This window comes from Falco cherrug, chromosome 14 (genome assembly GCF_023634085.1).
Source record: "Falco cherrug isolate bFalChe1 chromosome 14, bFalChe1.pri, whole genome shotgun sequence".
NCBI classification, from domain to species: domain Eukaryota; kingdom Metazoa; phylum Chordata; class Aves; order Falconiformes; family Falconidae; genus Falco; species Falco cherrug.
This window is the reverse complement of record NC_073710.1, coordinates 20,853,139-20,880,066: the sequence shown is the minus strand read 5'-3', so window position 1 is coordinate 20,880,066 and position 26,928 is coordinate 20,853,139. Positions and strand designations below refer to the sequence as shown.

Here is a 26,928-nt window from a genome sequence, read left to right as displayed (position 1 = left end):
GGACTTTCAGAATAATGTACTATTTGAATAAATTACCTTTTATATACAGTATTCCTATAAACAATTTTAACGTTTGCCTTTTTCTGTGCCACAAAAATACAACAAATGAAATCTCCGAAGCACTAAGTCTTTTACAATTTTTCTATGATTATTTATTGCTCTGACAATGACTTTTATGCTACAAGGTAATGTAAAACATTAACATCCAACATGTAGTAACATTCAATACTATATGGCTTTCAAGATGTCCCAAGTACTGGAAACAATAATGGAAATATTTAAGACACAGTGTCACTCTACTTCCATTGTAGATCACTTCCCTACAAGACGCATTTATAATATAACTTATAAATGCATCTTTATTTATATATCTTTATGCAGACTATAATGTAACTGTAAAGTCCAAAAGCCTGTGTTTGTAAACCGTCTTTTGCTTCACAGATGCCAGAAATTATTATGCTTTTCAGAGGTGGGAACAGGAGACACAGACTGAATGCAGTCACACTGTACATCTCACATGGTCACTTATAAATAGATTTCAGTTTGGCTTCACTGCAAAAACAGCAGTTGGGTTTTCTTTCTTTTTTTATTGGATTTTGGTGGGGAGTTTTTTCTTCTTAGGAAGAAAGAAGAGAGAGGATTCAACAGTGTCTGAAAACAAAACATCCTTTATAAGTATTGTTTTTCCCCTCTAAATCTCTGACCAGACAAAAGTAATATTTATCCATTTTTAAACATTCCCCATTAAAAACAAACACAAACATGAATAGCACACAGCTTGAATAGAGGATATGTCAACAGTTATAAATCACTATCATGTAAACTATCTAGCCCCACATTTATAACTTTGATATATTAGAGAATCCCTGGCACTGGGAAGCCATACAGCTGAACTCTTGCCTTGAAATGTTTCATCGCGCTAGTTATAAAGGGGTGCTCTGACATCAACCGAACAGCTTATGCAGTGCCACTCCTGAGCACATCAGCCATGGTATTCCCAAAGCACCCTCCACTCGACGGAACAGCTCTGCAGCCACCCACAGAATGGAAGATGCTGCACTGACCATTCCACAGGTGACTAAGTTGTGATATGGGGAGGGGGTGGGACACAGGACCTGACTGCTGAAATATTCCTTCCTCCCAAGTAGGAACTGGACCTTTGACATTTTCCATTTGTTTACTGCATGTGCGTATGAGTCAATGAAAATTTAGCCGGTGAGCCTGTCTTCTCAACAAATGTTCAAGAGTTGGCAAAATCACCTCCACTGAAGCAGTTACTTCTGCCACACCTCTGAAAGCTAAGCTTCCTCGGACACTGCTGAACAAGATTAGATTTGTCAAACATAATTTGTAACCATTTCAAGAATACGTGTGTTTAATTCTCAACTATGATCAGTTTTAAAATTCTCACTTCAAAGGCAAAAAACCTTTGTCATTTTCCAATTCTTTCCTATTCTACTTTACATTTATCTGTTGAGCATCTGGCTTCTCATTTTGAAAGGAAATGTAGGAGGTACAGATTCTGTAGAACAGGGGATTCACACTTAGTCACCTTATATGTTTATTCAAAATTGTTTTCCTAGTGTATAGGCCTCCCAGCCTCACACTTCTGCTTACAAACTAGGACGAATTTTCTTGCTGTGTAGTCCTAGCAAGGAAAGGTTAATGCCCAGATGTAGCAAAGCAGTCCTCAAAAACAAAAAGCAGGAAAAACTCCATTACTGAACAATTAATAGAAATAAAACTGTATACCATAAACCATTATCTCAACTTGACTCATCCCATGCTAAATGCCTCCAATTTTGCAGAACAGCTTTGAAGATTTGGCTACACATCCACTTTTATATGTGACATCTCAGCACAGGCTGAGCACTTCAGCCTAAGTCTACATATAAATCCCAAAGTCATAGAACTAATTAAAAATTCCAACATGGAAAACCGTGATAACAGCTTTAACAATCTTAAGAGAAATTAAAAGAAAGGAAGAAGGCACTCTTCAGTTAATCCTCCTCCCAAAAACCTCATTTCCTACTGCCTTCCCTCCACAGACTGCTAGCATTTTTAAAAAGACTATCTAGCTAAATTATCATGGCAGCCATGTGTACAACCCTTGTCAGAAAAAAACAGAAGAGAAAAAACACACATTAAGGACCAAACTGTTGGCTCTAACAAGCAACAAGAGCTGAGCAATTAATACCTCAATTGCAACAAAAGGCAACAGCTTCAAACAGAAGAGCCAGATAAAATAAGGAAAGCCAACTTCTGCTTAAACACAACAGCCTGCCATGACAACTTTATGCAACCCATAAATCTTGTGGCTACTGTAAAGCTGCACAGTCAATTAAATGTAGAACAATCTCAATTAGTATATCGGGGGTGAAGGACAGAAAAGAGATACTCATTCATATTTTCCTACAAGCTTCCTTAAACATGTTTTTGTCTGTAGATCAGTTCCCCTTGAGCTCTTAACACTTGAACACTATCACAGAAGTACAACGCCAAAAATCTGTAAGGCTACGTAAGGACTACGGGCTCAGCCTCTGCTTTTCTATGTCATTTGCATGGCTAATTTTTCCATATGATAAACACAGCAGAGAGGAAATCTGTTATCATTTTTTAACTGCATGACTCAAATCAAAGCCACGTGCTACATAAACTTTTACACACAACAAGCAGAAAAAGCCTAGAGGTTTTGGCACGTCCAACAAGTACGTAAGAACGAAGCTCAAGAACACTAATCTTCTTTAGACGTAAATAATTCAGAATTATTATGTGTGCAGTAACTCATAAAAATCACAAAATCACAGAATAGATGAGTTTGGAAGTGACCTCTGGAGATCATTTAATCCGATGCCCTTCCTCAAAGCATGGGCAACCAGACCCGGTTGCTTCAGACTACGGCCAGGTGGATTTTGACTGTCTCCAGGGATGGTGTCTCTGCAGCTTCTCTGGGCAACCTGTGACGGTGTTCAACCACCCTCAGGATTCCTCAGAGCCTGAGAAATCAAAGTCAGGTCACAGGCAGGTGAGTTTCAGGCTGCTACATTTATTTATTTAAATAAGGCAAATTCATTGCTGCTAAAAGGCAGCTCTGGAAAATCAAGTCCCCTAATTCACAGGGGAGGATGTCCAGCAGGGCAGTGACCATGCTGACTTGAAACTATTTCAGGACTAACAGAAATATTATTTTTAATGATATGTAGAAATATTCAACCATTTTCACTGCCAAACAGAAAATACTAAGCTATTCTAGACTTTTAGCATACCAGCATTTAAGAAAATATTCTGTAGCATAAGAGAACGGTGCTCCTTTGCAACACTCTTGAAGGAAGTGCCAACATATTTCTGCTGATTGAAACATGTATTGTTTGTTATATTGTACATGTATTGTTATATTATATGTACTACAACATAACAGAAAGCTATCTTGCTAGAGATAGCTGATGAAAAAAATATTACTTTGTGCCAATGAAAGACAATAATTTTGGATGTGAGCTTTTTTTGGGCACCTCTTGAACATAATTTTAATATGAAATTCTACAATCACAAGTTCAGAAATGGGAAAACGTTACCAAACTCCAGAAAAAGTTCATAAGGGGAAAGTGGTGGTCGTTCATTCACACTCAGGACACTGAAACAGTGTTTCAACCTCTTAATGATATCTTCAGAACAGCTCAACTGCATGGCAGACACTGTGATGCTACAGGGCTGCTCAAGGCATCTGTTGATGGCAACAGTGCACCTTAAAGAGAAGTGCTTTATGAAGATTATTGGAATATCTTCTAGAGTAAGCACTGAAACTTCCTTAGGAATTATCATCATTTAGCTAAGAATCCGTGGGTTTAATTACTTCCACAAATAGCTTAGGCTTATCATATTTAAACTGGGAAAAGGGGAGAGAGTGTGAATTTTTCCCCCACGTGACATAATCTGAAATGCTTGTTTAGAAGAAATGAAAAGTGCTTTCCTACTGAACATGTGCGACACCACTGCTGTATCTAAACTATCAGGGATGCTGACACACTTACCTTAAGGTGCACAGTCACCTAAACTGACTAGTCACAGAACCAGGCTCTACTACACGTCCTGATCAAACTAAATAACAATAGCGTCTCTGAATAAAATTCATACAGTCTTATCCTGAGTGGAGCCAAAGCCAGAGCTTCTCAGAGAACATTATGCAAGAATCCACACTGCACGTCCTCTCATCCTTCACCGTGTAAGCATGACACAGTAGCCGTTCACAATTGTTTAAGAGCTTTTTTTTTTTCCATTATATCTTTCGTGAGAAGCAGTTGCTATATTCCACCCAACAGATAAACAACTCCAGTGCCTGTTACATGTGAACGGACATGGAGGTGAAACAAAACACAGGTATTCTGCAGACAGCAGCAACCAGGGCTGGGCAGAGACCTGACGTTAAGCACCTAGAAGCTGATCTTAATAGCTGTAACTAACAATAGCGGGACAGACAGTTTCTCAAGTAGCTGAATTTCAGACTGTTCAAGGCTCACCTTAAATTGCCCCCTGTAACAAATGCTACCATAAAAACTGTCTGGGTTCATATGTAACACTTTAAAAAGCCATATTTGACAGCTATGTTGTCATAACTGTGAAATACAGACCTCCTTTACTTCAGAGCTGTGAAATATTACTTCTCTTTCCTGCTAGCTGGCAGCAGGAATTCTGCTATATCCACTACACAGTGTGTATAATAAGGAACAGATGCCTGTGAATTATGATGCTGTAATTCCATTGAGGGGTTCCAGGGTTGTCAAACCACAAAGGCAGTCTGAGCAGTCTGTGAAGTCACCTGAACACTGTTCGGTGAAATTACATCCCTGTCAGGCAAAAGTTACCTTTTTAAACAAGTGTGAATCTACATTTTGTCCTTCCATCTTTTCTTCTTCTTTTCCTTATACACTCACTCAGCATCTCAACTCACTCTCTTGTTTTTCCTCATACCTCCTCTTCCTTCTTCAGGTGAAATACCACTCCCACCTGAGTTTGGAATGAAATTAGTTTTTCAAAGTACCACCTGATTCTAAAAAGCAGTCTGTCTTTCTAACAGCTTTTTCACAGTGGGTGCAAACATAGTGGTGAATTCATCTAACATCTTTACAGCCTCCCAGAAAACAAAGCCAATGACATCCTGAGTAAGAGCAATACTTCAAAGAAAATTAACAAAAGACTGGATCCATGGGAACATTTTCATACACCATTACCAAAGGCAGCTGTTAATGCTATTGCCAGTACTCTACTTTTGGCTGGGCAGTCTATACAGACCTGCCAAGGACATGCCAAGATGCCTCAGCTGACCTTCATCATCTTCAGGACCAAAGACATCTTTATAAGGACGTACAGCCATCTCTTTGCTATCTAGGGGACTTGGGAGATGAGACAACCTGTACGGTGGGAGATGCAGGTGGCATAAAAACTCCTGGGGAAATCCTGGAGACGGATGGGCCACAGCAGCCAGCTCAGCCCCAGCTACGTGAGCTGGCCTGGGCGCACAACACAAAACACCAAGGTGGCTCCTGCAGAACCAGCTCATGAGTGTCTGTCCCACGCTATTCCCACCTGCTCAGATAACATGCTGCTGAAATCCCAGGTTTTAATTCAGGTGTCTTTGTACCCATGCAACAATTTACTTACGAATCAGGTTAGCGGAATTGGGGGGAAAATTTCAGTTTTCAGCTTAACCACAACAACAGGAAAACTCCACCAAAACTTATCTTATGGCCTCCTGAAGACAAGAATTCACTGAGTCTGTGTTTTACGTCTCTACACTGGTCTCCCCAAATCTCTAAATAAATAAAGGAGATTAATATTTTCTAATAATAAATCTCAACAACAGTCAAGGAGTATGGTCTAATGAGCACAGGCCCATAATATCCACTTACTACTGCATTCTTATTCTAAAATACCAATTGCTAAGAGACTGAAACTAAAAATCGCATCAACATATACGGCTTATGGTTATCATTACGTTGATTAGTTGTTTTAATTTGAGAATTTTGGATATGATTCCCAGTTCCAGCACATAAAATTTTCCATTGAAAGCAGATTTTGGCATTCTTTGCATGAGATACAGTGGTTAGTGTTAACATGCAACCAAAAATTTTATGCAGGCAAATAAACTTACTTCCTTTTCTTTGGGCTCACTTCCAAAACACTGTTTTTAATATATGATGTACAAACGTCCCATAACACCACTTTATATTAAAAGCATGAGCCAGAAATGTCCTATGAGAACACTTAGGTCAGTCTTTTTCATTTGTTATTATTATTCATGCCTACATACCTATATGGAAATATAGAATCACCTACAACATATTTTATTTCTTCAGAGGAAAATACTTCAGGAACAAAACTTAGCACGTCCTACTAAATGGTGTGAACAGACTGAGAAAGATTTATTCGCTTGAGTCCTCTTATGAACATCAGTTGCAGAAACATTTTGACCTCCCACTCAAAAAACTGAACATGGTAAAAAAAACCATATGATCGCACAGAGCTGCACGTGCTTGATTTTTTCAGTTAACACATGTGGATGGATGTTCTCAAGCACCTCAGTGATGCCAGGCGCTCAGATGAGGTACAAATCAGCAAAACCAATCTTTCTCACACACTGGAATGTGCCACACTTTCATTTCTGGCAAACCTGTTCTTCACTACTGTTTTAGAGACAGACTCCCTTCTCCCTCTTCTCCTTGCGAACACACACACGCATCTCACTTCCTTTCCAGCATCAGCAACGCACTGCAACTAGGAGCCTGACCGCAATTCATAGATGAAACAGGATTAGAATCTCAGCCTACCAGGCATGTACTTCAGCACAAGCCCCGTGAGGCGGCAAAGGATTCCAAATGTACCAGGAGGTGGTTGGCTTGCCCTGAAGGCCCATGATGATTTAACTACAACGGGTTGGCCTCAGTACACTTGGATACACTCCTTGAGTAGCAGCGCAGACATACATACACGGTAATAGAGAGGCCTCTTCGCCAGTGATAAATGGTACTTCAAAAAAAACATGCACTAATATAAAAAACACTCCAAAAATTCAATTCTGAGAAATATGAGTTTCTCCATTTCTCTCTGTTACACAAAAATGCTCATATTTGTGGATACTACATGCACCTGTTGTAAATATAACTTAAAGATCGAAATAATTTTGAGATATATTGAAAAACAAAGGGCATTATTACTGTAAGTTTTCATTTCTGTTGGGGTTTGTTTGCGTTTTGGCGGGGCGGGGGTGGGGGGTGTTGTTTTGTTTTTTACCTGAACCGCTGTAAGAGGATGATGAAGGTGTTCGCCTTGAAAAGCTTTTCACAGCAAGACTCTGCCCTCGCTGTTTCCGCCTCCAAGCTGTTCGGCATTTGGAGTCTATGCTTTGCTTGATTCGATACCAGTCAGATTCTGTGATTCCAAATTTATAAAATAGATGACCTGTAATTAGAGAGAAACACAAAGGGGTGAAAACCAGCATAAATCCCTATTTTCTGGAAAATGCAGATGACACACTCACAGACAAGACTAACAAAGCGACTGTGAAAATTTTACAACCGCCCTCATGCTTGACACTGCCTAAAGGAATACAATGACGTTATGAAAAACGCCAAAACTATAGTGATGTGATTTCAACAACCATTTACAAAATTAAGTAATCATACATATATATTTTAAAATGTCAGCAGACTATGCAGTTTTCTAATCCACACTTTCATCCATGGAAACTGCACTATCACATTCAAGCTGTTCAACATTAGCCCACAGAAGGATCAGCACTCCAAAGCCAAAACTGGATAAAGCTTTATTTCTCACTGATAGTGCCCCACAATATGTGCAAGTCTTAGAAGTAGGAAGATACATGTATCTCCCTACAAAAAAAGCCTCTTAAAACTTAGTTCAAAATTCATCAGAAACCAATAAAAATGGAACACACAAAATTAGAATCTTCTGACACGTTACTACTAGTATTAAGTCACTTAAAGAGCCACGTTATGCACTTTCCAGCACTTGGTGCTAAGTTGCCAAACTGCTATATAAACAGTGTTGACTCGTGAGTTGAACCGAGTGTTTTGAAACAAAGCTCATATGGATTGAGTCCCACGGCCAACTCAAACCAGGTTCATTATCATGTGCAACCTCTGCACCCGACGGGGAAGCCTAGTTATACAAGAAACAGAGGGAGCAAAAAGACTATTTCAGGTATGACAAGAAATACTTGTTTCGACATCTGGACAAGTGGCTTTACAACTGGGAAGGAAACATGTGCACTGTCAGCTGTTTCAAGGTCCTCCTCATATTGCTACATACGTTTACCATTTCACTGTAAGCTTCAGTGTGGTTTATATTTTGCTTAAAGCACTAGCAGTTGACTGTAAGTTAAGAGAAATTTATAATCCTTATGGCTGCAGAAAAAACACTTAACGTAAACTCGAAGATTCAAAACCCGTGAATTAAAACAACTATCTCAACATTTAACATTCTCTAAATGTCAGTACTTCTAAACTTTCCAGACTGAGATACGCAATACTGCAGTTCAAAAAACAATCCAAGGCTGTAATATATGCTTTTACTCAACATGACTATGCTTGAAGGATTCTTTTTGGTATCAGTTCCTTTCTGTACCCTGCAAAGTAAAATAATCTTTTTGACTTACTGGGTTTTCAGTCTTACTCTCAAATAGGGTCCTGATCCTGTGAAGTACTTGCTTAAGCTGTTGTATTGTCCTACAAACAAGATACGGTCTGTTCCTTTAAGACAAATCATTTGAAGCCTACAACTGCAAAATTCCAGCTTTGCACAGGCTAAGAGCTTTGTACTTTGTCACAAATGAGCCTGGAGTCCACAGAACCTGAAATTTGCAGGTTACGGATCTAACATAGGCAAATGGAGTCCTGTATCTACTAAGTCATCATCATTTTTTAAACACATTTAAGTTCCAATCTGTTCAAAAAGCTATTTGAAATTAAGTAGAGAACATACAGGAGGAAAACACTGGCATCAAAAAGCTAATTCAAAAGCGCTTTAAAGGCCCCAAGATTTTTCTACTGGCAAGTGACGGCAAGCACGTTAGAGACGGCTTTACAACCCCTACATTGTGTGTCCAAAAAGGGGGTGGAAGTCGGAAAGGAGGAAAATCTACTGAAATTATCATCTGCTGCTGTGCAACAGTTTCCTTTCCATAGGTGTCAGCAAATGGAAAGCACATTCTGTATTGTAAATACTGAGACCACATTTCTCAGTGTAATCTATTACTAATATGCACTACACAGAGAAATGGGTTTATAAATGTTTGCAGTAATGTCCAATGAAAATAGTTGTGCTTTAACTCTTGACACGACTTCAGCTGTCAGTACGTACAAAAGTACTTGTGTAGTCCTACATAAAACAGTCATATGCTCTGCGGTTATTTCGAAAAAATGTCCATATTTCATTCATAAATACATTTTAATGACTTTCACATTGTATGGTGCTCTGTTTAGAGAAGTGACTGAATCAACTGTAGGTCAGAGACAACTCTCACAGAAAAGCAGTCTAGCTAGGAATTTTAACTATTTCAGTGTAATCCATGGCATATTCCAGGTCGTCACTTAATTCAAAGATAAATCAAAAGTGATATAGATATATGGGACAAGATAAGTCTCAGGTGCAGTGAGCTGTTCATACTAGGAGACCCACACCATGTAGGACAAGAGCTTAAGAAATCTGAGTGCCAGAGCTGTGACATAAAATGTCCCAGAAATTGCTCTATTGAGGGAAGACAGGAAAAGACCTTCTTCCACTTACTGATCACAAAAGCTATAATTTAATCAATATGATAAGGAACAGCCATGAAATACTGGATAGAGACTGCTACCTTAACGGAGAGAGCACGACTACAGAGGAAAGTATGGAAAACAGATAACAAGCTGAACAGGCTAGAGTCAGAGAAGATTTTAGGCTAGGGAGACCTAAGACATCAGGCACAGATTTTCAAAGCCAGGCATACTTATTTCTTTTCCCTTATTCGTGAAACTCCTACTTAGCTGTTACGGTGGTCAAAGGTGTAAAACTGGTATAGATGAAAGGCTTGCTGTCTGCACAGATTATTTTTTTTTACCATAACTGCATACTCAGTCACAGTAAGTGCATGTGCAAATTAGGCATGAAAAATTAGCCCTTAAGTACAAAGATAGTTGATATAAAGGTTAAATGAATTTCAGATGTATAAATCTATCCTGTTGGTATTACAGTCTAAAACGTTATTCTACAAAGAGGTCTTTAGCAACCACATTTCATAACAGTCCACCGATGACTGAAGAAAAATCTAATACCCACGACAATGGAGACTTTTTAAAGTAGATAAGTTCACCGTAACATTAGAAATATGATTTACCTGTAATAAATATATATCCCCAAAACACGTGCAAACAATATTGGAGAACTGAAGCATGCTGACTTTCTGTTCTCTATCCATAAATGACCACATGCATGAGAGCTTTCAGCTGTCTCATTCTGAGTATATCAAATACCAACAAAGTTAGAAAGGCAGCACTAAAGCAAGATACTGCAAATGAGACATTTAACTTGGGAAGTTTATATTAGAAAAGGCAGAAATACTTCACTGAGAAGGGATTTTACTTTTTTGGAACATTTGCTAGTCAAAAGCAGCATGAAGTATTGTAAGTTGTAAGCAGCAGAGTTATCTATGAGCCACATAACCCTGCAAAAAACACATAAAAAATACGTTCAGCAATGTAATTCAGCACTTTGGCAAAAAGACAACCATATTTTGGAAGACAGATGCACTTATAGAAGAAGAGTGAAATAAAGGATTTAGATCATCTAAGGATGGCTGACTGTTTTTAGCGATCTTTCATTTAGGACAATGGGTTGTCGGTAACATTCAAAACAAAGGATGTGCTTGTTTTTAAACACTTATGGTCCAAGTTTGCTTTCTTTGGGAACCTCACTTCCTAAACAAAGCTTTCTATGAAAACACACCAGAGACTTAAAATACTTCAGTTATTTAGTAAATTGCAAGAGCTTGAGTGATTTCTATAGACCAGATACATACTAGCGAGAGCTTTAGAGACAAAAACGTCTGCACAAAGAATTCACAGACACAGGCTATTCTGAAATGCACAAAGAGGAAATCACTTCGGTTTGCAAGCAAGAACCAACATTCAAATCTTATCAAGCAAAAGCTTAAGAGAAAGGCATGTGTGCACCAGGAAAATTAAAGGTCAGCTTTAGAAGCCAACAGGTGCATCATACTAAGTTTTGCCTTCCACATCCTAGATCAGAAACAGGGAGCAGTTTTGCCAAAGTTGCTATAAAACTAAAAGGACGACTGACCCAAGTTGTAGAATGCTTCCTGTGCACCACAAAATAAATCTTTCTGTGGTTCAAAAGGAAAAAAAAAAAGCTTGGGAATGCAGTGAAGATTATCCGGTTCTGACACAAAGATCATCAGCAATGATGTCTGAAATACTATATACTGCCAAACTTCTGGGGCAGCTAATGTACAAAGCTGGGGGAGAAAGGGTTCAGGTTTTTGAAAACAGGACTAATTAGGAGGAAAAAAAAAGGAAACCCCATGAAAACAGTGTTCCTGAGAAAGTAATCCTCTCCTTTTTAAAGGTCAGAAGTCAGTCAGCAGACAAAACAATCCACATAAAAACATTAAATTGTAAAGAAATTTAATTAAGAACAAATTGAGGAGGAAGAGAAGACATTTGTAATATCAAAACCAGACACGAAATACTCCATCTTGATACTGCATTCAAAATCAGCCTCCTAAAAACCAAACTTCATGTCAATAGCTTTCATTTGGATATTGCTAGGTCATGCTGCTTCCCATTCTCCATGAATACCACCCTGCTTCAGAAGATTAAAAGGTAAATCATTATTTTCAAGGCCTTGGCAGAGTTCCCTCTGCTGCCCTTTATACTGAGATGGCACAGACTTTCCCTCTGTTACTGTTACATTTTGAAAGATTAGGGAAAGTATTACCACTAGAGAGAATTTAACAGCCACATGCCTAAAATAAAGACATATTCACATTGTATGTGTAATCCAAACAGATTTGGTTAACTGTTCCTTCCATTTCCAAATTCAACATAATTTTTGAAATCTAGACGAAAAAGCAACAGGATGTCATATTAAAAATTCAAATCATTAAACTGATGAACAGAATCTTTTTTTTTTAATTGACAAGAATATGATGGATATTATGAAAAACAAGGGCTTCAGATTCTGCTTGCACAGAATCATGAAGAGGGGCGATTATTTGGGGGTTTGGCTAACAAAACGCATTTTTTCACATAAGGGTCATACATTTGGAGTTCTTTTTATTAAACGAATAGCATATGACAACAAAATCTGCTGTACTAAATATTGGAACAGTGGAGAAAAAATTAAGCACCTCTGAAGTTACTTCTTGCGCCTTCAGGCTTCAATTCTTCAAACGTAATTATGGTCATACATTGACCATATTGAAACAATTTGAAAAAGAGGAATTGTTTACTCATTTAACAGCTGGGGGGGTGGGGTGGGGGGGTGTGTGCATGTGTGATTTCCACAGCTGGGAGGCAGTTTCCCCCTCCAAAACTCAGGCTTGTTTACGGTTGGGCAAAGGGATGCAGGAGGAGAGAGCAACATCATCCTCATTCAGGGAAAACTCATCCCGTTACAATCGGTGGGATGGCAGAACCTTGGCAGCTTCTCCAACATCACATGCTTGTGAACAGTCATGTCACCAGATAATCACTTTCCATAACACTGTTCTCATCCACAGGCTAAACAGCATCCAAAAAGAGACGGGGGGAGCTGTTAAAAACTTGGAGAGAGGGAGGAGGGAAGGAAAATCCAGCTACCAAGCAATTAGTCTGTTTTCCATTTTATTTCTACAGTTCCTTTGTTTAACTATTACATTCATACCTTTCAAACAGCAATAAATTTATAGACTACTAGAGACTAGAGTGTGCACATGTTATAGCACAAACTATGTTCAGGGGGTAGTTATGAACAGCCTTAAATGCAACTGAAATCCTGTTCTACTACCCATACCTAAAGGAGAATTTACTAAACCTGTGTCAGTAACCAGAATATTTGTAATAGTGAAATATAAAAATCAAACACTAAAATATTCAAAAAATCTGAACTTTTCCATGAAATTTTCAATTGTCAGCTTTTCAAGAAAAGAGATGCCCTGTTTTCCTAGGTACAGGAGATATGGTTAAGGAGGATTTCTGCAAATAAGATTCCATAGAAAAAGATTATTCTACTGTACTCTTCTAATAAGTTATAATAATATGTAAACCTCAAAATTCCATGCTAATCAAATCCCTTTCTACTTTGTCAGTAGGAACTCAACTCTATACCAGAGATCACAAGGAGTCTTATCTTGGGTACCTTTATGACAAAACACATAACTGCTAATTTTACAACTGCTTTACAACAAATACCTAGAAATTGGTTACCTACAGTAAGAAAGTTAAATCTGTCAGGACAAGAGAGTAAGGAAATGCATAAATATCACTAAAAATATAACTGGAAAAGCCAGGCATGTACAACAAAACACTTCAGATGTGAAAAATGTCAGTGAAGTCAGTGACCTTAAGTGTGAGCATGTGATTAGACAATTTAGGGAACAAGGACTAACTTTAGGGACACCAAAAAATTGTTTCTTCCAGGAGTGTGTTGCTCATATTGCATAATTCTCCTGGCTTCCAGATGCCATCATGATGTGCATCTTATATAAATACACCCATCAGCACATTAAGGAACCAGACTCTAAACATTCTATTTTCATACCTTTTACTGGTATGGTAACTGGATATAGAAATGGATTCCAGATAACTGGAACACAAGTGAGACTGTGGACATAGATTTCCGCAGACTGAACTGACATCAGCCTACCAGCACCCCTTTCCCCCGAATCCCAGCTGTTACAGGTCTCACAATGACCAAGACACCACCTGTCCCTAACCATAACTGCTAGCAGCTCCCTGAGTGCATGAACAGGACGGCTAGAGGTAACACCCTCTCACTCATTGCTTCCCTTTTAGAATTAAAATCTGCGTGTTAGCTACTTCAGGAAAACTAACCACTTAAAAGAATGTTTTCTCATCTCAGCTCCCAAAACAAAGCCAAATTCAAATTAAGTATCTGCCTGGTAGGAATACTTTCCGGGATCAAAAGGGTGCATTTTGATGTACCAGCATCAAAGATCAGAAGAAATGTTAAACTACATTCAGCAACTATTTATAAAATGCTAATTACACTGTTTAGACAATTTGCTGATTACAATCTTATGCAAATAGAACACTACAGCGTTTAGAAGAACTGGCAAGAAAGTTTTCCTCAATAATGTCAAATTACTCTAAAACATCGAAGAAGCATTTCAGAAATGAACTTGTTTTAAATATCTACCAAACACAAAAAGTGTTTGCACATATAGGCTTGTGTCTCAAGTAACAAATTAAAGTGAAAGTGAATTATTCACTGCTTCAGTTGTTACAACTTTCTCTGTCAACCTGAAGCTGCAGATCCGATGACTTGGTCTATGCAGACAGATGGCTGTAACCACATCTATTTTTCACATTTGTCTCAAGCATACCAGGTCAAAGACACACTGCAGGAGACCATTCACCTTTTACAAGAGGTTCGTAGAAGTATTTCTGCTTCAAGCAAAATACATGGTGTCCAACACCCAGACAGTTTTTTGCCTTTTTGTTGGGTTAAAAAAAAAAACAACAACAAAAAACCCAAAAAAACAAAAAAAAAACACACAAAAAAAAACCCCACATACAAAAAAAACCTCACAACGACATTGTAAGAACACAGTACAACCCAAAAGGCATGAGGTTTCTCTGTTCTTGCTCTCTGTAAACCATAGACAGAATGTCTTGCATTTTAGAAGCTTTAGATCTTTAAACCAAACATTACATGAGCAAAATAAGCACCTTCTTGACGCTCATATGCAGATCTGGCTCAGATTTCATTATTTCATTCTGGCAATGTGCTGTTCTCAAAAGAAATAATAACTAGTATTCCATTATCAGAATACTTAACATGTAATTTTATTTTATTAGAAGTTAATTTGTCCAGATATTTCATTAATATTTCCTAGTATTTATTTAGAATATTTGCCTGAATATTTCATTTTTAACAAATCACGGAGCCAGAGGAAACATGAAGTTACACATTATTTTAAATGTCCTTGTTCTACAAGTTAAAAGGACACATGAAGGTCTACAGGACCCTACCAGAAGTTGTTTGTTTTTTAAAAAAAAGTAATTAGCGTCTAGAATCTCCAAATTCCACCAACGTATCCTCTTCTAAAACAGAAGAGCTCCTACATTCAGACACATCTTATCACATTTCTGGAAAACCAGCCCGTCTATTTTTATCTATTTTACCAAGAGCAGAACCTGGTTTATTTTGACTCCTCAAGAGACAGCCATAAGCACGCAAATAATGCCATCTAGTGGAACGTCAGATTTACCAGTCTGGCAAGAAACACCCGCATTTTTATCCGTGCATGTGTATGTTTGCTCAATCTCCGACTCCCTCGCAGCGCACGCCAAGTGCTACAAAAGGTTAGCAGAACTGCAGAACCAGAGATATGCTGTGAAATGAAAGCGAGCAAATCACTCACTACAGAACTAGAGTATTTCTGACGTTCCTGGTTGCACACTTTGATTGAGGTGAGCTCCATATGGGTTTACAGCAACAGCCGTAAGGCGTTCCCGTAAGGATCTTTTGATCACATTTCTCCGATGGTGACAGAATATCAACAGCTGCATAAATGTAACTGTTTAATAACCAAATTATCAAAAACATGAAGTGTCTAACTCATTAAATGAATCCATCAACTCCACAAGAAAATAATTCTAGAACAAATCAGAGGCTTTGTAATCTGAAAATAGAAAACTCTTCATGTCAACCAGTGCAGACTTGCTACAGTTCACAGGTTACGTGAGAGGTACTCCACTACAATGATACCGGACAAATGACATTTGCTTCTATCTTTCCCCCCATTTTCAAAACACATAGCTTGCTCTAAAAAACATCTTGCAAAAATCCAAAGACAGAGCAAATAAAACAAGATACCTTGAAAAAAGATGTATGTTCCATTTCCTCCCAAAATGTATACATTCATGCAACATTTAGATCTCAGTAAGAAAGCAAAATTGCATACTTCATATACTATAGCTGTACAGATAAAAATTGCAGTGGCAGCATTCCATACAGACTGCACAAGCATTTTTATCTGAAATGGCTTTTCATGAAGATTAGGACCTAAAGACTCCGACGATCATTTCACTTACCCAGCCACTAACAATCTCCTTCCAAATAAAACACCTAATGTGCTCATGATAACTATTACCTTCTTTTTGCATAATAAAAATGCACTTACAGGACATTGTGCTTTTAAGTCTTCAGTTAAATTTACCTTTTAGTTTTGCACATTCAAAATGTGAGAGCATTCATTTACGATCACAGTCAGCAAGCAAAGATCTCACTATTTCTTTTACTCGCTGGGAGAAATAATCCCACAAGGCTTATCAGACATCATTCTGTTTTGGAATGGAACATACCTAAGTATATGATGTGTTTATTGCCAAAGGATCAACTTACTGTTTGAAATCACAGTCTGATGCTCAAAACAAATGGAATCACCTAAATTGAAGCAATAACTTTGATCGAAATAAATACTTCTGATTTTAAGGAGCCGCTGCCAGTAACCACACATCAGGCCATTTTTGATAGCCACAGTTTTACAGAGAGGTTGATTAAACAGCTGTTTGTCTTTCAGACAGCAGCACAATGTGATCTGACAGAACCAGCAGCAGAACCGATGGAAAAAGGAGGGTTGTTGCTTTAACCACCCCCTTCCCGAGACATCGCGTTACATAAGCCCTCGCCGCAGTGCCTCGGGAGCCCATCTGGATGGCAAACACCACCACACGTGCCGCCAAGAAAAACTCACTTATGAATCAACAACGAAACTTTCTCCCCTTCCGAAGGAGCTTGTGGGTTTGGAAAAGACTGGCACGACAGAAACCTGAACGCTGCGGGAATTTATTTACATTTTACTTGCAGTCAGCTTGAGGCATCTCCTCACTTCACTTCTTAACCCTTGTGAAATGGAGAAAAGAAAGTTCAAAGCCAGGAAAGGAAAAACTATGCAACTTTCTGGAATTCCGTTCATGAGATTTTGTAAAATCACAGCTCTCCTTGCATGCAGCAATGCATTTTCCAGATGAACGTACATTATTTTTGCGCTGATCAATCTGTGTTTGGTGGCTGAGCTGCTTTTCCTCTCAAAATGTCAGGGATCAAATACTTTCTTAGACTCTTCGTGTCTTCTAAAACCACACTGCAGAAGTTCAATTTTGTCATTTATAGGCCTTCGATAGCAAAGAAAATATTTCTTGTCCGGAGTCCACTGAAAGTTCATTAGAAGATTTTATTTATGCAGGAATTGAGCCCAAGTGACACCCGGTAACCACCAGCCTCCTCTGTAGATGGTGAGAGGAAAGCATGCTCTGCATCCTTCTGAGTTAGATCCTAAAGGGACGCCATCACTGTACACTGGAGTAACTACCCTGCCAACAGTCGTAACACTGGAGAAGTTTCACGCGTGGAAGAATCAGCCCAAAGCAAACAGCGATTAGTTCAACTGTGGTACAAAGAGTCCTCCATTTCACTTGTCACTTCATAGCTCATATGGATCTACAGTATTGATAAAGATGATCCTTGGACATCACACTCAACGCATCAATTATAAACGGTCCAATACTGCTTGCTGACATCAGGGCTGGGGGCTTGTTAATACATGAATATGTAAAGAATCCTGAAACCTACACAAGACTCCCTTGATTTTCACTAGAAAGAAACAGCACTTGCTCAACTAAATTATTGTATTTGTAGCAGTAGCTTTCCCAATGCGCGCATCTTTCTTACAGATTACGCATCTTGCCCCTTTTTTCATTTTACAGTCCAGAAGCAACATTTGAAGTCATTGGGAAAACTGCTTTCATGCTCACAGACTTATCTGAATGTTTTCAGCTGCCTCAAGAAGCGAGGACCAGCACACTTCAGCATGTATTTTAAATAAGTCCAGCCAAAGCAGAAAAGTATTGACAGGATGGAACAACTGTGCATCAGCTGGAATGAGATGGTCCAAGTGACCTAATGCATTAGTTTTCTTCTTTCTGTAGAGCCTATGAACTCACAAATGCTTGACAGCACATCACACACAGTCAAGTTACATGCAATCACAGTTGCAACTGAGAAGCTAAGCAGCTGCTTACGTTCAAGAATGGAAAATTAAATTCACTGCTTGTATCACGCAAAAACAACCAGAGAAGTGTGAGAAGGAGAGAGAAAACAATTTATTTTACTTCCCAAGATTGCTGCCTTTATTTCAGTTTATTAAACAGTAACTGGCCAGGAAAGTAATTGAAATAAACATAAGTGCCCAGGAAAGAAGAAAACAACAGCCAGCATTAAATTACAGTGCTTACATAAAGTCAGTAAGCAAGTGCCAGCATTGATGCCATTTATGAGAACTGCGGTACTGAGATAAACTCAATGGGTTCTCATATTATCTTCTTGCCTAGCCTCAAAAGAGGTTATCGCTTCCCTCCATGTGGCAGCATTTAATTGATTCACAAAGCAGCAGCTATTTGGAACTGAAGCCAGACTTTCACAGCTCTGTGCAAGACAACATGTTTGAAAAAAGCAGCACTGCTGCATCACAAGACCTTTCCCGAGGGCGCTGTACAAAAAAAAAAAAAAAAATTGCTTTCTGGATATGAGAAAGGCACGAAAGAAATGTGTTCTTTCACTTCTTTCCTTTAAAGATGTGCTGAACTCTCAAGACTTTGCTTCTCACTGTCTTCTTGAGTACGAGATAGTTCAACACCTCTGCAAGCTCTCCCTCCTCTCTTCCCAAGCTCTGCCCCTAACACCAGTCACCATGCTCATGGGCTTCAGAATGAAGCACAACGCAGCTTTTCTGAAATTGTCAGATGGAAGCGGCCCACTTGCTAAGATTCAGAGTAGAAGTTTCGACTAGTGCACCACTCAGGAGAACCTGCTTCCACTCCCCCTCTGCCACAGACATGAGGCTGCAGAATTGGGTAAATTCTTGTCCGCTTATACTCGGCCCTTCAACCTGTAAAATGAAGTTTGTCCTACCTCTGAGCCGTGACCTGGCAGTTGAGAAGAAATGCACTACAGCATCTGGTAATGCCACAGTCTTCAAAGGAAAACGCCGAAGCAAATTTTTACTTCCAAAAAGCTACAGTCCATAGTATTTGTTACTAGAAGAAGAAAATGTTGGCAAGAAGTATTTCCAGGGACCACAAGATTAGCTCATCCATGTGGATACAAACCACGCAACTTCTTGTCAGACTACTATAGCTTGGAAGATTAGTTAATGTCCTATATAATGAGGAAACAGAAGCATGGGTTAAACCGAAACATCAGAGATCCTTAACAAATTACTAGCTTGAGCACTGCAACTAACCCATTCCTCTTCCCTCCAAACCTCAAGAGCATCCAGAACATGACTGATTCTTCAGTTAGCTAGTCTGTCAAGGGGGGCAGACTGAAACAACAATTAGCAATGTAGTCACAACAATCTAAATTACATAAAGTCATCAATTTCTAGTGCTGATGAAATATTGAAGAGAGAGGACAAAATGGCAATTGGAAAAAATTCCATTTTTTCTTGAAGATCTCCAACAGTCTCCTGATGAAATCCAAGGTCTAGATGCATGACTACAATTGCTGATAATCAAGACTTGTAGCAACCACTGTTGTATCTAGGTGTAACACTGTTTTAAACCACTCTCTATATACTATACAGTTACTAAGTAGTACTATATTCAGAAACGAGACACGCAAAGCCCAGAATTATAAACAGGAAATGAAAGGAAGACACAGAAAGTGTGTAAAAGTAGTACACAAAGATTAGAAAGGAAAAACGGATATAAAAAGGAAAAAAGTATACTTCATAAAAATACAGCAGTAAGTCTTTTAAAGTGGAAAAATAAAAAAAAAAACCCACAGAAAATACTAAATCCATTCCGTATTTATGGTGTATATCTTCAGTAACTGTTTATATAAAACATGCTATATAATGGCAACAGTCTGCAGTATCTCACAAAACAGATCCACTGGTGAGAAACATCAGAGCTAACAGTTTCTCTGTGAGAAGCAACTTACAACTCTTCCTCCAGTATTTAAAAGCAAGGTAATGTTCAAGAAAGATGGAACAAAAGTGTGGTATACTCATTGTTTATCCCACACGCTTATTAAGATCAAAATCTTCATTAAAAGCAAATGAGAAGCTGAAACAGTAGTGACTTACTGTGATCTGCAGATTTTACATGACTCAAATTAGCAGCTTAAAAACTGGCCCAACCTGCTTTATGTTTGGGTTATGTGCATGAATATATATATACAGACACTGATCTAACAGACATACGTTACACAATCAGGCAGGAGTCAAATGTGTTTCCTATTAAACAAATGCGGGTGGTCTGCGTCTCAAGCAGTATTGTGTCAATGAGTACAGTGCTTAATTCTGTTTGAGCAGCCCTCTGAAGAGGACATGGCTATATTTCATTCCTCCATCAATGTATATTAACATCTCCATCTAGTACAGTAGAAAAGCAGTCCCATCTTTACTGGAAGCAGTATTACGACACAATAGAAACACCAAGCTTTGATTACAAATTTCTTTCTATTCTACATTTTAAATTGCATCTTAAGAAGTCAAGTTAAGTGCCATTTGAAACAGAATATACATCATTTACCATACAGTTAAAAATCAGACTTTACATAAGGTCTTTTCAGGTCACACTTTTTTCCTATGTTATTTAAATGACAGGGATGCATACTGGATGGAATAAATGTTAACTCGTGAACAGAAATCACAAAAAATTCACTCTATGAAGTAGTCTTGGAAGCAGATGGAAAAATTCAAGAGAATAGTACTAAGCTGGCTCTAACAGTACTCGGTCATCTTGCACCATGGTGCCCTCCCCTCTACAGGTACTGCAGGTTTTGGGGTGGTTTGTTGTTTTTTTAAAAAACAATCATGTCCCTAATATGAGAGTTATTTCAATATGCATAAATAGTTCCCTGAGCAACAGACAACTGTATGTCGCCCAAAGAGGATTTCTGGTGTCCAATTATACAGCTGAACTAAGGGTGCAGGTTCCCCTTAATTAAAAATCAATCAAATTTTAAACTCTTTCCTCCACTCAACCACTCATTCTGCATGTAATTTGTAGGTACTGATCTTCTATCCTTTTGTCATAATTAGGCAAAACTGAGAATTATATTAAAAATGGACTGGTGAGAGCCTGCAAAAAACCTATGTGCAGATGCAAGAGGCTTTCACAGAAATGACACACTAACAAAGTTACACACACAGGAAATAACTAATGTTATTTTGTTTCCACTTAATTATTTTAAAGAATAAGAACTATTGATAGACCCTTCTTTTATGAACTTCAGAAATCCCCTCTCACTTTATTCCAAGACAATATGTAAAAGCATTCTTTGTGTTATCAAGTTTTTTATAAATGCAAAATTCTGAATTTGGAAATCTGTTTTTCTCAAACTTGTTTATGGAGATTGCTATAAAATCCCAAAAGAGCTAAACCTGTATTTTCTGTAACACAAAGAAAATTACAACTGTGGATGTTCTTGTATCCTATTTCACCAGAAAACGTCTACATTTTTAGTAGGGCTGAAGTAATGAGCTACTTAATGACATATAGTATGTTTAAGTCATTTTGGTTTCTTGCCCAAAAACTCTCTTCAATACCACTGCCACCCCACAAGCAAATTTATACCACAAGAGAAAATGTATACTTCCAAAGATAAACTTTCATCTCTCTTGCGGTAAATTTTATGTAGTGTATCAAGAATTTCTAATAAACATAGATCTCTTCATTTTTTATAGTTTTTCCATATTACACAAAATATTCTCTCTATTAAATACAGATTTGGTTGGTGTTTTCTTCTCCTAGAAAAAGCAAGGAATCTCTTTCCACTGACAAACTTGAAGAAAATTGAAACAAAAGGCAAAATAAAATCCTTTATATTGGCTTGAGCTTTTCTAGCTATGATTGGCAAATGCAAGGCTGATGACATTAGATTTTTCATTTAAGTTTAAAGTAATGCATCGAAGTATTACTGCTCAGAGCAGAAGCAAACTACATTGTTAGGACAACAACCTAATTTAGTTCCCATGCTAGCACTGCACTCAGTTTTTGGTAGATTTTATGGAACAATACTTCACCAACAAAAAAACCCCACATGGTCTGTGGACTGGTAAAGCAAAATGGATATGGCATGGCAAGGCTCTTCCCAGTACCTCTGTGACAAACATTAGGGATGAAATCGTGGCACAGCTGAACGCAACAGGAGTTCTGCCACTGAACTGAACATGGCCAGAATGTCATCCTTGAAAGTTGTAAGTCATTCGTATGCTCACTCACATCATAGCAAATTCATAAACAGGCTATTGAAATCAAATTTCATTCCAACTTAATCACTCACAGCGGTGACATACGAGGTTATTACATGAAGTCATCATTTCTGAACCAACGTTGTTACTATTAAGTTTGCTGCTTCATCAGGTTTATATGGATTTTCTTCATTTGTTGCCACAGGATTCTTTGTCATTGCCAATACCAAATCTCAATAACCATTAAGATTTAGGTACCCAAAAAGGTAAACTCTGGCCAGATTCACACTGGTGTGTTTTTTTCCAGAAGGCACACACAATCCCTGGTTTGTTACAGACTGGTTCCCAAAAGAAAGCAACGCACTAGTCAACACGAAGAAGAAAAACATACGTTTCCGATACCTGGATCCCAAACCTTCCGAACAGTGCTTATGACAAAGAAGCAGACAGTAATTTCTGTGCTCATCATTCAGAATGCTGCTGCTTACCATCTACTGCTGTTACATTTCTGCCATTGCAGACCTTTGCCAACTGCAGGGATCACTTCTATAATCCAATTTCTTCATGGCCAGAATGCCTCATAAAAATGACATAATCCCTAGTTCGAGCGTTCAGTCACACCAGCACATTCTTTCCCCGTGCTCACACTTTCAAAAACCTGTTCTTCCTACACAGACAGTTATAAACTCAATCATTTGATTTGTACTCACAGATTTCAGCAATGGGGAAAAGGACTGTTAGTGACTTGCTTTAGCATTGAAGAAAGATTCATTTCTTCATGTTTTTAATAACTATTGTCAACAAACATCTAAGTTTTAAAAATACAATGGAACAAGATCATTTACATTGATGAGATCGATAGATAATGGTTTTGGAGATCCAAATTACTTTGAATCATAATCTCCCTTAAAAATACATACCTAATGTATTTACAGTAGAAGCCTGAAGTCTGCTTCAGGTACATAATGAGACAAAAATTGGCCTAATGCAGCAAACTGAATAGGTTAGTTTTGCCTATCAATTTCCCCGAGACAGCCAGCAAATTACTAGAAAAAAAAGCAGGTCAGTAGGACAGTATTTCCTCAGCTCAGTTCAGTAGCAAGAAAGCACAGCAGTCTCATCATCAAATATTCTTCACATTTTCTTCCACATAACTATCACACACATTGCCCTAACAGAAGCATAAAAACAAAACATCAAATTCTTCAAACACCATTCAAAATAAGCTCTCTCTGGCTATGTTCTTACAGCTTAATTGGCATTCCAAATTGGCAATTGCATACAAAACACTCTAGTATAACAAATTATTCCCACTCTACTAATCCATTGGTGACCTACATAAGATGTGACTATAAAGAATCTTTTAACAGTAAGATCAACTGGTATATTAAACCCTAGCTCAATTAGTAAAGTTGGTCATTTTTAGACTCTGTCCTAATTCCACACTAACATTTAAATTTGTTTCCCCTCTACATGCATTGCAAAGGTACCACGCAAGAGCTGTAACACTTGTGTCAGATGCCTGGCTCTTTGCAAGGCGTCCATCTACCTGCTTTACTGGAAAATATTTACACCATAGCTCATGGAACAGACTTGGCTGTCCTCAACGTATCCACTGAGTAATCCTCTACTAGAAGTCACCTTATTAGAGCAAGCTGCGTATGTACAGATTCTTCTGCACTCAAAACTAGTGGCTACGCTTACTGTATTCTATACACAACACACGCTTGATTCCTTTTAAATTGACAAGAATTGCATCTTCAGTACAAGTAATATCTGTTCATTACTGCATAACAGTTTAATAACCAAAAGCCTTATGCCACTGGAGCAGACAGAAGTACATTAGCATCATACGCATTCCCGTTATGAATAAACAGACTCTCCTTTAATAGAGATGGCAGATTTCCTCTATGTCAATGTCAGTTAGCCTTTTGAAATAGTACACATAGATGGGAAGTAAAAAACGTAAGATTCGAGGCCATACTGTTTTGAACACATCAACAATATTTAAATTTATGTGTTTTACTATTCATTCCATTAGCTGAGAAAGTTATATTTCTCTGATACTTACTACACTTGGTGTGCTCACAGCTTGTAGTTACAAAGAAAACTGAACTCAGATTTTAAGATTGAAGAGTTTCTGATGAACACCCACAACAAACTAAATTAAATCAGCCCACTAGGATTCTTTACTAAACAAAAGTTAACAAAACATCTGTCTGGCAAGAACAATACATACCCCATTCTTACAAAATTTAGTTTAACTGCAAGTAGCAGACAGTTTCTGCCTTATTTACACCGTATAAGTTCAAAAGTTTCAGTATTATACTCACAGCGAATTCCATAAATCATGAGAGGATCAAGTTGCTTCTTCCCATGCTTCCCCTGGCCTGAAAGGTTGGAGATGGCCTGAATTTCCCGATGGAAGAGATAATCAAGCAATGTCAGTGCCATCTTCTCGGCTGTGCGGCAGTTCGTGCTGATGTGCAGCATGTCAGCAGGGGTGATGGGGCAGCGGACCCGCATCTCAGGATTATTTTCATCTCCAAGCCACGTCCCATTGGGGTAATCCTCTAAAAACAGAGATTGTGGAAATTCTAGTTGTGGCACAGAATGGAACAGTCAGGTTCAAGTTACAGTCAACATTTCTTAAGCTATCAGGAGCTTTTCCAGTTTTCTTCATAGTCTCCATAAACTTCTTTACAAATTAGCATGACTAATAAGCTCATAAGATTTGCTGCAGATAAAAAAATTATTCTCAAGTTCACACCAATGGTCCACAACAGTTACTGCCATTAACATTCTGGCCTACATGGAGAATCAATGTAATTAGTCCAGATGTTTAACTCGCTCTCAGATATCTTTTCAAAATACCTCATACTAGACGCCAACAGCTGAAAGAGCATGCTATATTCACAGTGTTCTCATTCATCAAGTCAGTCATCCCCTAAAAATTAAGATTATTGCAACCACATAATATTCTTAAAAGTATAGCTACTTTCAGGAAGCTAACAGCTTTGAACCACATTTTTCCCCAAAAGCATCAGATTAAAATGACTGTAAGCAAGGTTATAAATTTAAGAAATTATAATCAATAGTGAACAGTAACTCTTTCAACCACCTAAAAGAGTATTTCAAGCAATGACAATCATTCAAAACATAGCCAGAGATCCCAATCAAAATACTGGTCTTTCTTCGAATTTACTGGCCAGTAGCCTGCATTATTTCCTAAACAACCCGTTTAACCAAGGAAGAGGCCCAGCATAAAGATAAGGAATCGACTGCTAATCATCTGCTAAGTGCATATTCCCTTCTATCCAGGTATAAGCTCATCAGCAGAACCGTGCCTAACTTCTCTTGTGTATAGACACACAGACACATTACGTATATAAAGAAGTTTTTTGATTTCTGTCCCAGCCTCTCAGCCTGGTGGGAAAAAACAACCTATTATTTTTAAGAGGAATACTAAGCCCTCGCTGGGAATTCATCTTTGCAGACAATGTCAAAAGTTAGTGAATTCAAGACTAACCAGAAAGCAGAACAGAGTTCATAAGGATGACCAACCCCTACTGAAGTGGAGGATGCAACACAGGACCTAGGAAGAGACTCTCATTCCAGATAAAATCAAAGTTTCCAGTACGCATCTTGACAACGCTAATAGGAATTGGATAGAACATTCCAGTACTATTTCAATGTTCACTGACACAGACCATTTGGATTTGATTTCTGTGTTTGCTCAACTTTGTGGTGTAAAACAAAGCTTCCTGACTTAGGAGTCCCACAGCCCTTCCACACCAGAGCTTTACAGTATTTCATTGTTGTTTCACACGCTTTCAGAATGGCAAAAATGTGAACAAGTCATTCAATTACGTGATTCATTTTTCATCAAATGCATTTAGCGTTTCACGGTATATACAAAGTCACAAACTCCTGGTTTCCATAACTCTTCTAGGCAGAAAATAGGGTGACAGAGTTCACACAGATGAGCCTATCCTTTTCACATTGAATGGGACCCCTGAGCAAGCAGCATGTGTATTTCCAGGTACTGGCATAGGCTAAGCAGCCGGCATTTTACTAGACTACAAGCCAAAAGTACGCGATAAAATATAACATAAAAGCAACTGAAACACTAAAAAACATTCTTCTAATATGACCTTTGGGTTGAGTCATACCACATGTCAGATGCGAGTTTATTGCATTGAATAACAACCGTATGAAGCAAATGTTAGATTATGCAAGACTGATATCATCATAAACATCAGATTAACAACTACGATATTTACAAAGAAAAATATTTATTGCTCATGTACATAGCAGCTAGTCCCTCGAACTTTTTTCTGTTGCAATCAGAACTTAATGCTCTGCTTTGAATATATTTTCATACACTCACAATCTTTTTAATACTTTTTTTTCTTATTTAAACCTTACTTTTT

At 38.2% G+C, this 26,928-nt stretch overlaps 1 protein-coding gene across 4 annotated transcripts in view; it reads right to left on the bottom strand.

The window, feature by feature from the left end:
• The window catches only part of BANP (BTG3 associated nuclear protein), a 152,610-nt gene that overhangs the window by 77,146 nt on the left and 48,536 nt on the right, over positions 1-26,928 (bottom strand). For all 4 annotated transcript variants that reach the window (XM_055726626.1, XM_055726628.1, XM_055726627.1 and 1 more), the window contains 2 exons: positions 24,829-25,068; positions 7,285-7,452 (listed from right to left, as the gene is read on the bottom strand). In XM_055726626.1, the coding sequence (XP_055582601.1) occupies positions 7,285-7,452; positions 24,829-25,068 (408 nt within the window). The remainder of the gene's footprint in view (positions 1-7,284; positions 7,453-24,828; positions 25,069-26,928) is intronic.